Source organism: Lissotriton helveticus, chromosome 11, assembly GCF_964261635.1.
Source record: "Lissotriton helveticus chromosome 11, aLisHel1.1, whole genome shotgun sequence".
Lineage (NCBI taxonomy): Eukaryota > Metazoa > Chordata > Amphibia > Caudata > Salamandridae > Lissotriton > Lissotriton helveticus.
This window is the reverse complement of record NC_136072.1, coordinates 64,934,042-64,949,269: the sequence shown is the minus strand read 5'-3', so window position 1 is coordinate 64,949,269 and position 15,228 is coordinate 64,934,042. Positions and strand designations below refer to the sequence as shown.

Below are 15,228 nucleotides of genomic sequence, written 5' to 3'. Positions count from 1 at the left end.
GGAAGTAATTATTGCTGTTTTGTCAGATTTTGGACAACCACCACCGCAACTTGCAGGCAATGAAAAATTATTTTGTTTGATATAATTCTGGAACGCTAACAAGTTTTGTAAGGGTGTCACCTGATTAAACCATTCTCAAAAGATTTTAAGAAAAGGGATATAGAATAAAGTCTAGTCTTTTTCAAATCTTGATCCAGCCTAAAAAAGTAAAACAAATTAGTGGTAGCATCTGGCACTGCCCAGAACGGCTAATATGTTAAGCTGGGAAAAAGATAAACTGCTAGCCTATAGTTAAAAAAAAAAAAGGGAAATATTCAGTCCAGAATGCAATTATAATTCCCATGTAGGGGAAGAGAGCAGCAGACACCACCATTTGAAAATGATGGATTTCAAGGATAGGTTTTAAGTGCTGATGGGAGGAGGGGTTGGGGGGCTTGAAGTGCCACAAGGGAAAACAGGAGCATCTTAGATGTGCAGAAGGTTTAGCTGTGGGGAGAGCTTCTGATGACAGGGTATTGATAGAGATTGGAGTAATCTATGCCAGGTAGTATCTTTACAGGCCAAGAGTAACATCTGTTATTTTATGGCGCTTAAAAACGGCAGAAGAGTAGAATGAAGCACTACATGAAAACAAGTTACTGAGAGCGTGATGGAAGGCATTTGAAGGTTATGAGACAAGTATAAGGAACTATTCAGATTGATCTATAGCACCCTACAAGCCAAACTGATTGTTGCATGTAGGCAAAGTTGAACAGGGTGGAAGTGAAAGAACGGAGATTGAGGGGTTTAAAATCACAAAGAAAGTGTAGATAAATATTGCAGACGTAGTTCAGTTTGCTGAGGACCAATGGTTCAATCAGGGTCTTGCCAGAGAGGAAGGAGAGGTAGGGAGATGTATTTTTCACGATGAGCAATATGCAATGTCATTCCAAGGTTGAAAGTCACACGTAAAGAAAAATGGATTAATGATGACAAAATATTTGTGCGAAATAACCTTGAAGCCGATTAGTTTGAATGTATCCAGTTTGAGCATAAGGCAGTTTGTTTTAACTCCGTAGAGAATTTGAGTGTCTTTCTAAGAGACAATATTAGACCCCAAAAGATGAAATTAAATAGCTCAGAATGATTGTGTGTAGGAAAAGGATTTAAATAGCTCAGAATGATTGTGTGTAGGAAAAGGATATGTCCAAAGTGCTTTGGAGGACATACACTTGTAGAGGGGTGTGTGAAGCTGTAGAAACAGGAGGAAACAAATGGACTGAGTCAGGGAGCAGCATCCAAGGATCACACTACCAGCAATTTGCACAAAGAAAACTAAAACAAGTGTAACTTAAGCTAGACATGACAGATTTACCCTGAAAGAGTACAGGAAGTTACTACACAAAGAAGGGGCTAAACCTGGCAGACTATTGGTGTGGCTTCTCCGGAGGGAGAGACAGACAAACTTGATCATGTCCCTAGAGACAGGTGACAGTATGTCGGTCATGACATACCCCTCAATCAACAGGGAACTTCAAAGATATCTGGGGATGCTATACCAGCGACAAGGAGACTGTGATGCTATTGAAGTAGATGAGCTCTTGGTGGACTTACCGTGACTAGAGACTTCACAAATGAGACTTAAAAGTTGACACTCACTAAAGAGGAGATGCTGGCTGTCATAAAAGACATGCCAAGATACAAAACACCAGACATGGACAGCCTCCAGAGATTTACCTTACATGTGCAGAAGTGATCTCAGAGAAATTCCTCGAGGTCTTTCACAAAACAAAGTATGTGGGAATACTTCCACAAACTAGGAGAGGCCCTTACATCCATGCTCCCCAAACCAGATCCGGAAAAGGACAGCTCCTCGTGCCAGCTTTGCATGATTAAATGTGGATGTGAAAATTCTTTCCAAAATCCTAGCGAATAGATTAGAGGGGGTTATTGAACAACTGGTGCATGAAGATCAATGCAGTTTTATCCCCAGTAGAGGGACCCTCAAGAATATCCGGATGTTTACGTCATTTACTCTGTACAGGACCAACATAATGAAATGGCGGTTGCCATCCTAAATATCAAGAAAGCATTTGATATGATCGGGTAAGATTTTATGAGGGCCGTTTTAACATGCATGTGATTTGGCACAAACTTGCTAAGATGTAGATCTGTGTTGTACTCCGCACAGACAGCCAAGGTTCGGTCTGTGAGATATCTCTGATGGTTGGAAACTACAAAGAGGAACCTCGCCTCCCCTCTTATTTGCGCTTCCCTTAGAGCCGCTGGCGGCCTACCTGCGGGCAGTAATACAGGGGTTGGGGATACTGGTGGGAGATGCAGAACACACTTTACCTCCACACAGATACCCTGGTGTACATGAGATAGCCAGAACAAGCTGTGCAGATTTTCATATCTGCACTGCAGAAATTTAAAAATCAATGTAGCGAAATTCTTAATATTACCCATCACAAGACTGGCCGTAGGTGGTAAAGACTTCCTTCCCTGACCTAGGTTTACGGTGGGAACTGGAAAGCTTTCAATATCTAGGTATGCAGGTGACGCATATAACCGAGAAACAGTACTAGTGTAATATATACAGAGTGGTGACCGGATTTACGGCCTCAGTGGTCTCTTGGAATAAACTGCGGTTGTCAGTTACAGGTAGGATTAAGGTAGCAAAGGTGGTGCTTCTGCCTAAATGCCCAAGAGATCGACAAATGTTTAAAAGACTAGACAGCCTCTAAGCTTCACTCATAAGGGCTAGAAAACGCAGCACAGTTGGGCTAAAAATGCTGAAACTAGAAGACATGGAAGGAGGAGGGCTTGGTTTACCGGACATGGAACTATACTATATAACGGAACAACTCTAGCATGCTCCCAAGTGGTGCACAGATGGGCTAAACGGTAAAAACAGTTGCTGGCTGGAACGCAGGGTGCAGAAAATTTACCTCAAGGTCTCATGGAGGGTGCTCGCCTGAATGACAGCTGCCCCTATGTAGTGAGGCGGATGGCGCAGACATGGGAACTAGCGATTAAGTACACACTGCAAAAACCTCTATTCTCTAGAAATGTAACCAACATGGCAGTTACAACCCCTCGTGTACATTAGAAAGGATAGGTCTGTCTCCGCCTGGAAAGACGGCGGCTGCGAAACATTATGGGACCTGCATCCGGGATAGAGGTGCATTATTTTTACAGAGACACAGTAGACATTTGGGAGTACACAACAGGCAGGTTGTGCAATTTACCACGTTATTTAAAACAGCTAGTGAAAAATGGACGGGCTTTCCACAAAAGTCAGACCAGTCATGGACATTGCAGGTGTTGGTGGACATGGGTTCTCCTTGGAAATTGGCATCTCGTTTATATAGCATACTCAAACCCGATAGGCCCAAGATCCCGCGGACGGTGAGACCTCACAAACCCGTGGGACGGACAGAGACCTCACAAACGCTCTTGGGGATGGGGACTAAAGTAAAGCATGTGCACTGCTGAGGGTCATACCTTGTAATGTGCGTTTTCAGCTGCCACATTTTTATGTCCTGCATCGTGCTTATTTGTCGCAGACGAGACTGCATAAAATCTGATTAGGTCAGACATATGCCCTTGGTATGGCAAGGTGTTGGTACCCTACCGGGATACTATCCAACAACAACAGGTGGTGACAGATCTATATAGATAATACTGCCAGTCATTGTCTACTACACCTATTACCATGCCAGTGGGTGTAGGGTTCACTATAGATTAGCACTGCCAGGTTTAGTGTTAGCACACAGACGAGTAGCTATTAGAGGGCGGTCATCTATGGGCCCGACATATACACAATAGAATGCTGAATCTAGAGAATGGGTACTAGCTGAAGAATGAAGAGAGGTTAGAACGGATGATAAAATGGCAGAGAATTGTTTTGAATGGACAGGAATGTTGCTGGAACTTCTAGTCACAGTGCCAGAAGGGAATCCCGGAATAGACCAGCCACTCTTGCACCTACATTAAATATTACATAGAAGATGCATGAGAGAGTCATCATAGAGAAGGATAATGCGTGTTGAGAATTCAAGTGGGGAGGGGAGCAGCTGGAAGGGCAACTGTGCATATATGCAACTATAAGGCATCTGTTGTGCTCGGTAAACTGACGCCATAAGTTATAATTTGTACGGTTTCATGCGAACATTAAAAATAAAAAAAGAAAACTAGAACAAATAGGGTGTTTCTCTTGGGAGAATTCTGGCAGATTTGGGCAAGAAAGAGGTATTTTCTATCTTTTTTTAACAGGTGCAGTGCAGGATACTAATTGACAGCAGTGCCTAATAAGCACTTGTCGTTGCTGGTGAGGGCCACCAGTACTTATTTTTTGTGACCAGCACTTATTTTCTCTTATCGTGCAAGACAGGGGAAAAATACACAGGTCTTAAAGGCGAAGGAAGAGAAAGCATGCAAAGCCATCACTAAGAGAAAAAGCTGGAACCTGCAAGAGCTAAAGGGGCAGGGAATGTCTGGTGGTGGATTTAAGAGGCATACAGTAGATTTAAGACTACCATCCTGGTATTAGGCGAACTGACTTAATTGCATCGGCCGCTGGCTTCTGAGAGAAGCATCAGGCACTGGCAGTTATACGTTTACAATTTAAGCACTGGTTGAGAGAAGCCTCAATGACGTCTTAGGTGTTGTTGCCCAAATGGGCAGGGCCTTTAGATGGCGTGACATTTACAGACACAGGAGTAAAAGAATGGGAAGCACAGCCTCTCAACCCATGGATTTCAAGACCAGCGAGCGTGCACTCCTGGCAGGTATGTTGGGTAGCAGGCTCTATAAATACCACATACTTCAAGATATTGATTCTTCGCATTGAGGAGCTTAAGAGGAGCAGATCTACCACTTGGTGGAGGAAGAACAATGAAGCACCGTTCTTTGGCTTCAACACAACAGCTAAGTGCATCCTTCTACCAGGTGTGAGAGGTAGAGTGCAAGCCAATATCTTTCTCTTTTGAATGCGTGGTTGGCAAGTTGGAATACACAGACTTGAGTAGTAAAAGTTCCTATAGGAGCTGGTTATACTTGAACACTGATGCAAAAGGTTAACTTATTCAACATATAGGGCACTGCATATTAGTGCATGATAACCAGCATTTATTGGGACATGTATTTTCTTGAATGCGACTACTTTGTACGATACGTTTGTAGCGAAAGTGAAGCAAATATTCCTCGAGAGCAGACCTTGTAGTACCAATCAGAAAACAAAAAATAGTCACCAGAGACAACCTGATATAAAATACTGTGCAACCGTCTCTTTGGAAATAGTAAGATCCGAATCATTCATGTGGCCACAATCCTCCTGAGAAACCGGGATGTTAGTGTTGCGCAATTGCATGTTTTAACTATTGTGTTCTTTATAGTTCGTGGACATAAAGTCCTCTGGTCAATGTTTGCAACCAAGGAAAGGGTACTGAAAAGGCTGGCTGTATATTAGTGGAGACAAAGATTAGCCCAACTTGTCCTGTGGAAAGTAGCCAGTCATTAGGAGGATGGTCGGTAAGGAAGTGGAATGAACAGTTCAGAAAGTGGAGCAGCCAAAAGAGGTTTCACCTTTATTCCCACAAACAGGTGTCCAGACTCAAGCAATATGACGGATAGAGAGTTGTAACTCAGTGGAGACTTTGAGACAGAACTTCCAAGTTGGAAAGACTTTCACCCAATAAGGAGCAAGAGGGTTTTGGACAGATTACTAGTACATTAGTGATGCAAATCTTTCTCTTTCCACAGAGACATACATGTTTTAATAGAATTTATTTTTTTAGATTTACTAATTGGTCCTCACCACTGTTCCCTTGAGTACAGCCAATCACCACAAACCTGACAAATTGTCAGCAAGAAGGAAGGCAAGGAAGGAGGGTGCAGTGCTAGGGAGGGACATCAAAGTTGACAGAACTGAAGAGACTAGACAAGATCCAAGGGCTAGGGAAGAGATTGGCAGAATGAAGACTGACGGATAGTTAACCACAGTAAAGACAGATCATACGTTGTGGGTGCAGCTGGGCACAGTCTCAGTATGGTGCCTACAGTGGAACACAGGCACTGCAAACTTTCAGGAAAACTGGCTCCCAAAGATGGACCTTGTATTCAAGAAGGACAGTTTGTGCACAATAACTTCTGGAGTAACAACGATTCAATTAAATACGGAAGATGGAGACGTGGGTTCAGCATGCAGTGACATTTGAGAAGCCCTATTCTTGCCAACTATCGCTAAACAGAAATAGGAGGCTCATGCAAACTATTTTGTATATTACTCAAGATACTAGTGTGCCAGTAGGGAGCTGTAAATATCCATGCTTGACTAACCCAGTGCACTAAACCAGGAGACCAACTATACAACTGCATGACTCGTGTACAACTGTATGACTCCGCGTGATCACCATACCATTTGAGGAGGAATAGAAGTATCACCATAGAACATTTTAACATTTATTATTGAACACAGATTTTATGGAAGAGTGTTCGCCACACAGTCTGCCATGCGCCTCTTACCTATTGCTATCGCAGCCAATGAGGAGATGAGATGGACAGAAATGGCACCAGCAAGGAAAGGAGATTGACAGCAACAAGAGAAAGGGTTAGAGAAAATAAAATAAAGTACACACACAAAAAACAGAGAAAAGCACAATGAACCCAACAGAAAGAAGGAAAAGACCAACTGATGATTGGCGACACATCAAACCCTGTGCCAGAAATGGAGACAGAACTGGTGAAATAAAATGAACATGTCCGTCTTTCGCAAACTTACCTCTGCATATTCATTAGCTTGTGCCAGTCACCAAATGATGCCAGAGAGTGAGATTTCAGGCATCTACTCCCTCCCTCCCCCTCCCAGGCACCCTCTCCCTACCAGTCCCTCAGATTGTTTTAGATTAAGAATGATGCCACTGGAGTCAAGCTATCCTGGGTAATGAAGGGGGAAAACCCCGAAACCGGTCCTAGGATGCTCGTTTCCAGTCCAGGGAGGATCTAGTCTGGCAGTTCAGGCTGGACTGTTCCCATTGGGTGCAGGGTCAAGACTGATTTGCATACGGCTGGGTACAAACTGAAATGGCATGGGGAGCAAAAAACGATTGATTTAGGCCCAGATCTCTACTGGGGTGAATGTATGAAATTGTTTTGCATTCTGTCCATCAGTTGTTCTTTTTAGATTAGATCACAGCAGAAACTACCTGCTAACGCACACATCGTCCTTCAGCCTGGAGTATTAACTGAGGGGTCACTGAGGAATTAGTGTTACTCTCTCTGACCGTTTCATCCTATTTAGAGTTTGTAGAGCTTGCGCTGTACCCACAATTGTGGGCTAAGGAAAAGGGGAGGAAAGTACTAGAATTTGGTAAATTTATCATGCGCAATGATAGTCGCTTGTGGCACTCCTTTTTCAACATAAAGTATCCACTATTTTAACACCAATTTCTCTTTTGTTTGCTGCAGGTTGTACTGTCATTGATTCATCCTCCCTTGAGCGGACATAGTTTAAAATTAAATATTTGATCAGAAGGCTATTTTTATGGTTCTGTACCTTCACTTTTATCATTCATTCTTTAATTGAGATGCACAGTAATCCAATCTATTACTGCAAATTTTAAGCCTTGAGACAGGGGACAAACCACGGATCGGGATATAAAATCTTTCAACACAGTACAAGACATCATATCCCTCCAAAAATGGAAGGTTCCTATATGACCCGTGTGTTTAATGAAGAGAATATAGCTGCTCAACAGTCATCAGTTTGAAAGAATGTTTGAAGAATAACTGGAAAGCCACAAGCATCCTTTTAAGCGCTCATTAATGTATAAAGATATAATATGTATAATGGACTCAACATTGAGTGAACCCTGTATTGACTAACCTTGATTTCTTGACCTCACATTATGATCTGCATTAAACTACTAATTGATTGAGTAGCTAGGATTTATAACAGTATCTGAGAGCAGTAAAGCATAGATAGCACATTTATCCAAGGAATCTTAATTTGTCTGTGGCGTCATGTTTAAGCAGGCTTTGATGTAGGAGTGATTTTTAAGAGATCCGTTGAAGTGCTGATCCAAGTGGTCAGTTCCAAACAGACATACAAAAAAACGTGATCGTATCAGACTAAGATATATACTCTTCTGGCAAATTGAGACGCTACTCTAAAACAGATTAATATAAAATCGGAGTCATGAATTGCAGTTTCTGGTTCGAGTTCATAATCAAACTCCATTGCTGATATTTATAAAAATAGATTATTCAGAACAAAATGATTGCTTCATACGGAGTAAAAGCTAAAGAGCCATCTCTGTAGCTTGACACAGATATATTGTGCAAGAAACTAGCACTACCAAATTAACAGGGAGCCACTGAGACCACGGCACTGGATTTTACACCTGTTCCAATGACTGTCACATTTTCCTGAACCAGTTCATCAGTGAGAAAGTGGGTCCCTGTCCACAGCAAAGGTTTTTTCATTGGAGTCTGGTTAATTCTGCACTAAGAACATCTTCACAGCCGCAAACATTTGTAGTTTAGTACCTTTTGCCTCACAACGATATACTACACTATTTAGACATTTCTGCTAACATATACTACCCAAGTTGCAGATTTGACAAGTTACTGTGTTCTGTGATCGCAAAGCTCCCACACTGAACTGGCAGCAAAGCATACTCCTGTCAGAAGAATGATTTGCCAAAGAAGGGTAGCCATCAGTAAAGGGTCTAAAAGAAAGCAGAACATGGCTTCTTTCTCGGAGCTGCTTTTCTCCCTCATCAGAATCATATAAATTTATATTTGCGGAGGTACTATGTACAAAGGGTCAATGTATTACTCTTGGTACAGGTCTCATGAAGTCCGAGCCATTGCTTGCTACAAGACTATGCCAGACACAACCCAAAAAGAGGAACCCCCATAAACCACGTTTTTTCACTTGTGCTTCCTAAGGGACAGATATTAGGAGGCGGCCTATAAAGACTTGTTCAAAACCTGATAAACTTTGAGATTATCTATCACTGTTTGTGTATTACAGACTTGACACTCACAGGAATACATCGGTAAATTACTAATAGACTTGTACATTACAGTTACAATCCACTCTTATTCTGGAACCACACCATCAGTTTTGGTCAAGAGAAATTATTCGCTCCGGGAACAGGTTTCCTACACAGTGGGAAGGATCAGAGACAGCCTTCGGAATGTTGATGCTCGTTTTTCCTGTCCTAAGTACCAGGCTTGGTATTGGTTCATTTCACTCAACCATGCATCACAGTCACTGGGAATTAACTAACACTTTTCCTGGAGAACCAGGGGCAAGACAGAAGCTGAACGAGTTAGAAGATTGGGGGAGTTACCAAAACAGTAAAACAAGCTCCAGTGAGGGCTTCAGCAGCAGGCAACTAAAATACAACGCAAGACCGTAAAAGCAAAACAAAAAAACAGTTCAAAGGTTGCCGGAGGAAGGGGCTGAAAAGAAAAATACCAGGAACATTCTATAGAGGCTTGTAGGCACGTCGAGGAGGAAGCAGTGAATCCAAGGCAAATATTGTCACAGCCAACAGAGGGCCACTCTTTACGTTGTAAAATATAAATGAGTGAACAAGTACTTAGGAGCCAATCTCAATGGCTGCTGAAGGCTGGTGTTGCATATTATCAAGGCTGTCTAGTTTTCATTCCATCTCAAGCCTCTTGCTTCCTCTATCCTACACTTTCAGTCTCGGTCTAACTCACCGGTAAGGGTTCTTTTTCCATCGGTGGTTGCTCCTTTTCTGATTTTTTGCCTACCTTTCTTTTCTGCCTTTCTCTCGTTCTACATTTCCAGAGTCTGTTGCTTGGAGTAATGCAAAAGATAGTAAACAAATCATACCTAAAGCTCCGCAGTAATATTAAATGACTTATTTGCTTCTACCCGATGTATGCTTTGAGAAGGCGAAGATTCCCATACAATTTAAAAGGTAAACTAATAACTCAAAGCAAGAAGAAATTAAAGTCAGACAGGTGGATTACATCAAGAGAGTAAAGGAGTGTCAGGAAACCTTTGCACCGCCTCACCAGAAGCGGAAATGTGATATTAAAGATGCTGCCATCAAAATGAGGGATCGTTCTAGAGAACAGATCAAAGTTCAAATACAGATAAAGTGCTTCACAACTATTTGTGTAGTCAGGCATGAATGTATACAGTTGTGGTGGATCCCAGCAGCATGTGACACTCAAGGCAGAAGAGGGAGCTTCTAACCCACCAATGTGAGCGACAAGCAATGAGGGACGCTAGGCGAGTAAGTTAGCTGGAGGTGGGGTAGCTGCATTCAGCATAGTTTTACAAAAGGCTGGGCGTCAATTTTCTGTTTCAGACTTTCCTGAGACAGCTACCCACGAAACCCCAGCTGCCCTGAATTCAGAATACAGGTTTAGGCAGTCAAAGCCTCACACCCAGGGGGCAGTATCTCTGCAGTTACATCAAATAAACGCCCCATACACCCAGCTGCCTCAGCGATTTCATTTCGATGGACAAGGACAGAAATTAACTATTAACTAAAAGCAAAACAATGTATGGAGTTTCTTCAGCAATTGAAGTGATCATCTTTGTAACTATTACCTGTAGCCGCTGTGTGGAGCTCAATCCTTCCACAATTTTCCTATCACAAGGGGCGTATTAATATTCGGGGGAAACATTGTTAAAAAACATTCTAGCCTCCACAGGTTCTGCCAGCACACGTCAGTATACCAAACAGACATATAGACAATGTTTAAGAAGGGGCTGGTTTGAGATGTACAACAGGAAAGCAGAGAGCACCGAGTACTCACCCAATGTCATCCCTGTAGACCCGGGAGATGAGGACCTCCCCCTTGTGGTTGTAAATGAACAGCCCTCCAATCATGGTGAATCTTTAGTTTTCTCTTCCCATAGTTGTTAAATTAGATCTGTTAAACAGAAATGAAAACAATGTTATCACAGGGAAAAACAAACAAAGTGTATCAAATGAAACCTGCATTCACAAAAGCAAATCATAAACAAATAATTACCTTTGACATTTGGAGCACAACTAGAAGCCTGCTTTAAGAAAATAGGGCCAACTGTTGGTGAAAAGGGGTCTTTGTGCAGGATAAATATCCAGTTTGCGAGGAAAATACTGCCCTTGCAGCCGGATATGTACCTGGTGGAGGCCGGTATGAACACAAGCACAAAACTGGAGAAGACGACGTAGGGACCCAATAACAGTACTTGAGGTGCCTGCATCAATATGCATATAAGCTGATGCAATTCAAGACATTTGCTCCAGAGGCAATAGGATGGCCTGCCAATACATATGGTAAAATCTGCAGAAAATAGGGTCTGCCTCGTTCTTTACCTTCTGGAGAGGCAGGACAGCATCCCTTTTCCTACAGCATGACCACACCATCTAATACATTTTTGAAGTTTATTCAAAATTAAGGGTGCCATATTCGTCAGTGAATTACAAAACCTTCGCATCACCACCAACATCACAGACATGAGCAAGTGACAAACGAAATTATTTTTAAGTGCCTAAACTGTTTAAAACAAGAATAAGTGTGGATCAACCAGTATGTTTGCACACATCTGCACAACAACCTTGGTCAGGACACATCAAAATAATCACCCAGATTGCATGCATCGTAAAAAAAAAAAACATTTGCAAATGCGTCTCTTGCCACAAGGATCTTAGGGAGAGTGACTCGTGATGAGGAGGAAGAGCTAGAATACAACGACTCGTCAGCACTTTATGCTGGATGTTCTCCAAAAGCTTGAAATATTGGAGGAGGGAAGGAGACTAGGCGAGAAGAAACGGAAGAGGAAGTTGTAGCTGCAATGAGGAGCAGCCTGCGTACACCCTCCCAGCCCACAAATCCAACAGGAAATAGATATGGGAGGAAGGAAACCACAAGGGATGCTGGTGGGTTTCCTGGCTGCTCAGATTTCTTTTTTGCATATAATGCACGGAGATGTGTAGTGTCCCTGAAAAATACAAAAGGTGCCTTTCATTATTAAGCTAGTGTGGACCTAAAATCAGAAGCCGAAGGTTTCCTACAGTTATCCAGAGACTGCCCACAAGAACCTCATTTGAGACCCTAACATGTTCTTTCTACTAATAGTAGCCATGCTCTTCCAAGGAAACCCCTTGAAGGCGACATCTTACATTGACATGCACGCATTTGCTGCACATCTCAAGCACAAATGTTGTAGAGTGGTTTCATCAAAGCACACAGCGGCAACTGTGTAGGCAGAACAAAACGCGTTTGGAAAAACGACTCAGTTTATGGGAACCCTGACTTTGAGCCCTCTGGATTTCAGTGGTGCCAGCAATAGCAGACAGCCTATCCGCCAAATCCTACCACTTAATCTCACTTTTCAGTTTAGAAGAGAAAGAAATTACACTTGCAATTAAAGAGGTAATGTCTAATAACTTTAATAACCAGATTAAAGCAAAGTAAACCCTAAAATATCAAAACGCTGAAAAAGCCTGAAACCGGAGTACAGCAAGTAGCACAATATACAATAAGGCTGGAAAAAAATCCTATTAATTTTAAGAGTAAAAAAACGGTGTGCTTTTTAATCTCCTTCTCCAAGTCACTGATATACTGATTAGTAGAGGCAACATTCTTCCAACATAACTGTTATTGGACAAATTACACATATCTACCTATGTCCAATTAAACTTATCAAAATGAAAAGACAATTTGGGCTCCCTCATGACGCAACTTATGCCACAATACTGTGAAATTCACTACTCAAGTTCACAAATGCACTATAGTGACATCAAGCAACGCTGTATTGCTTGCCATCAGCACCACCGCTGCAATGTGCATTGTGGTGTAATGTGCATTGTGGACATAACATTACTGAATTTAGATTGTGAGGTGTAATAACGGTCAACAACTCCATCCACTGATGTAATTATTAGAACCGCTGTGAGAAAATTATAGAGGGTGGGACCAGCTAAAATGTTAAGTTATACAAATCACTAATTTTTTGGGAATCTGAAATAAAGAAGAATCCCACCAGCCACCATGCCAGCTCCCTGTTAGATCAACTGCTTCAAGAACCACTAAAATAAGGAGGCCCCCTGTTGTGGCCATCATTTAAGTATAGATCGATAATCCACGCGGACCCAAAGCCCTCAATGGTTTTAACTGACATTTAAAATCTACAATCAGAGTATATTCAATCCTATGATTTACCATTTTGAGCTCTAATCTTAGTCTGAAAAGCCAAACAGCAATGCCACAAGGCAACCCAGTATGACTTAGCCATTCAAATGACTGGGTTTGGCTCACAAACAATAAAGACATGTTTCCAAAATAGCATCACTTTGTATGGACTCTTCATGATTTAGCCTGAACGTCATTCTCCCTCTATGGTGCACAAACATAATATCGAGGGGGGAATATCGAAGTCCCATAATATTGAGTTGTGAATATCAAAGTGACAGAATATCGACTGCAAGAATATCGTGGACCAGAAATCGTCTTGAAGGTAAGAAATTTAGTTTTAATGAATATCGAAGTCAGTAATATGGTTTGTAAAAATATGGTTAATAATATCGATGTTTATATTAGTGTTATGTATTTTAAACGTACGTGTTCTATATTTTTAAGTATTTTTTTTTTATATATGCATTACATTTTTTAGAAGTTAAAAAAATGTTTAGGTACCTTTTGTGTTTTAGTTCCATAGCGGGTGTATAGGTGAATAGGGTCGTAAGTATATTAATTATAATAAACGCAATCATTTTTAGAAGTTATTTAATTAAATTTTGCGTTTTTATTTCGTAGCGGGTTGTAGGTTTATAGGGGATTAGGGTGGAAGTAATTTAATTATAATTAATATTTTGCTAGTTAATATTTATATATTTTACATTTTTAATTGTGGTAATTTGTTATTAATTAGTTATTAATTGGTTAATTATTGATGATTTGGCATATATCTTACTGGTGTTCTTTTTTTAGGAGCGGGTTGTGGGTTTATAGAGGAATAGGGTGGGAAGTAATTTTATTATAATTCATTAATACTTAATAATTAAGTATTTATGATTTCATATTGCTAATTGTGGTTAATAAATTCTTAATTAGTTATGGTTTTTTGATTAATAATTAATTAGTAAATATGTAAATTGTGTTATTTTTAGGAACGGGTTGTGGGTTTATAGGGGAGTAGGGTGGGAAATAATTTAATCAATTTTTTGTATATTTTGTATTAATACTTATGTATTTAACATGTTATAATGTAAATTGTGGTAAATATATTGTTATTTATTAATTGGTTATTAATAATAATTATGAATTATGTTATTTGTGTCATTTTTGTAAGAGCGCGTTATGGGTTGCTAGGGGAGTAGGCTGGGAAGTAATTCAAAGTCAATTTTTTTATTATAAAATGTATTTTAACACCTTACATGCTCATGACGAGCTGAGCTCGTCATGAGGCACGGTGCTCCGGTGCTCATGACTAGCTGAGCTCGTCATGAGCCGTGGAACGCTCACACGCGGGGATAATTCCCCTGCTGTGCTGAGCGTTCCACAGGAACGGGTGCAGCTGTGACGTGCTCAGCTCGTCATGAGCACCGGAGTGCCGTGCCTCACGACGAGCTGAGCTCGTCATGAGCATGGGGGCGCTGTGTGCGCGCCCCCCAGCACAGCGGGGGACTACCCCCCGCAGCGAAGGGGTTAATTTGTTTTATACGGTTAATTGTGTGAATTAAATTATTATTGATTGCTTTTAAATTGCTTGCTAATTTTAATTAATTAATAATTATGTTAATAGTGTTCTGTTTTACCACACTGATGTCATTTATAGGGTAATATGGTTGGAGGCAATTTTTTTTTAATTAATTGTTTGTTAATTTTAATTATTTTGTTTGAGTGGAAATAGTAAATTATTCACCCAAGCAATGCAACACTTTCCCTACTGTTGCACTCGCAGGAGTGGGAATAGTAATTTTTACCCCTACGTTATCCAACACTTTCCCTACTGTTGCACTCGCAGGAGCAGAATAGTAAATTATTCCTCTCCGCCATACAACACTTTCCCTACTATTGCTTTTATTGTAGTGTAAAATGTAATTTAAGAGAATAAAAATATTATATATATATATATATATATATATATATATATATATATATATATATATATATACACATATATATATACACACATATTTTACTGATATATAGAAATATAAAAAATGTGTTCACTTTATAATGTATTATAATAATTGTTTATTA

At 40.7% G+C, this 15,228-nt stretch overlaps 1 protein-coding gene across 2 annotated transcripts in view; it reads right to left on the bottom strand.

Annotated features, from left to right (window-relative positions):
* Positions 1-15,228, bottom strand: part of AP2M1 (adaptor related protein complex 2 subunit mu 1) — a 148,796-nt gene that overhangs the window by 108,606 nt on the left and 24,962 nt on the right. For both annotated transcript variants that reach the window (XM_078666028.1, XM_078666029.1), the window contains exon 2: positions 10,792-10,908. In XM_078666028.1, the coding sequence (XP_078522154.1) occupies positions 10,792-10,865 (74 nt within the window). In that variant the 5' untranslated portion in view covers positions 10,866-10,908. The remainder of the gene's footprint in view (positions 1-10,791; positions 10,909-15,228) is intronic.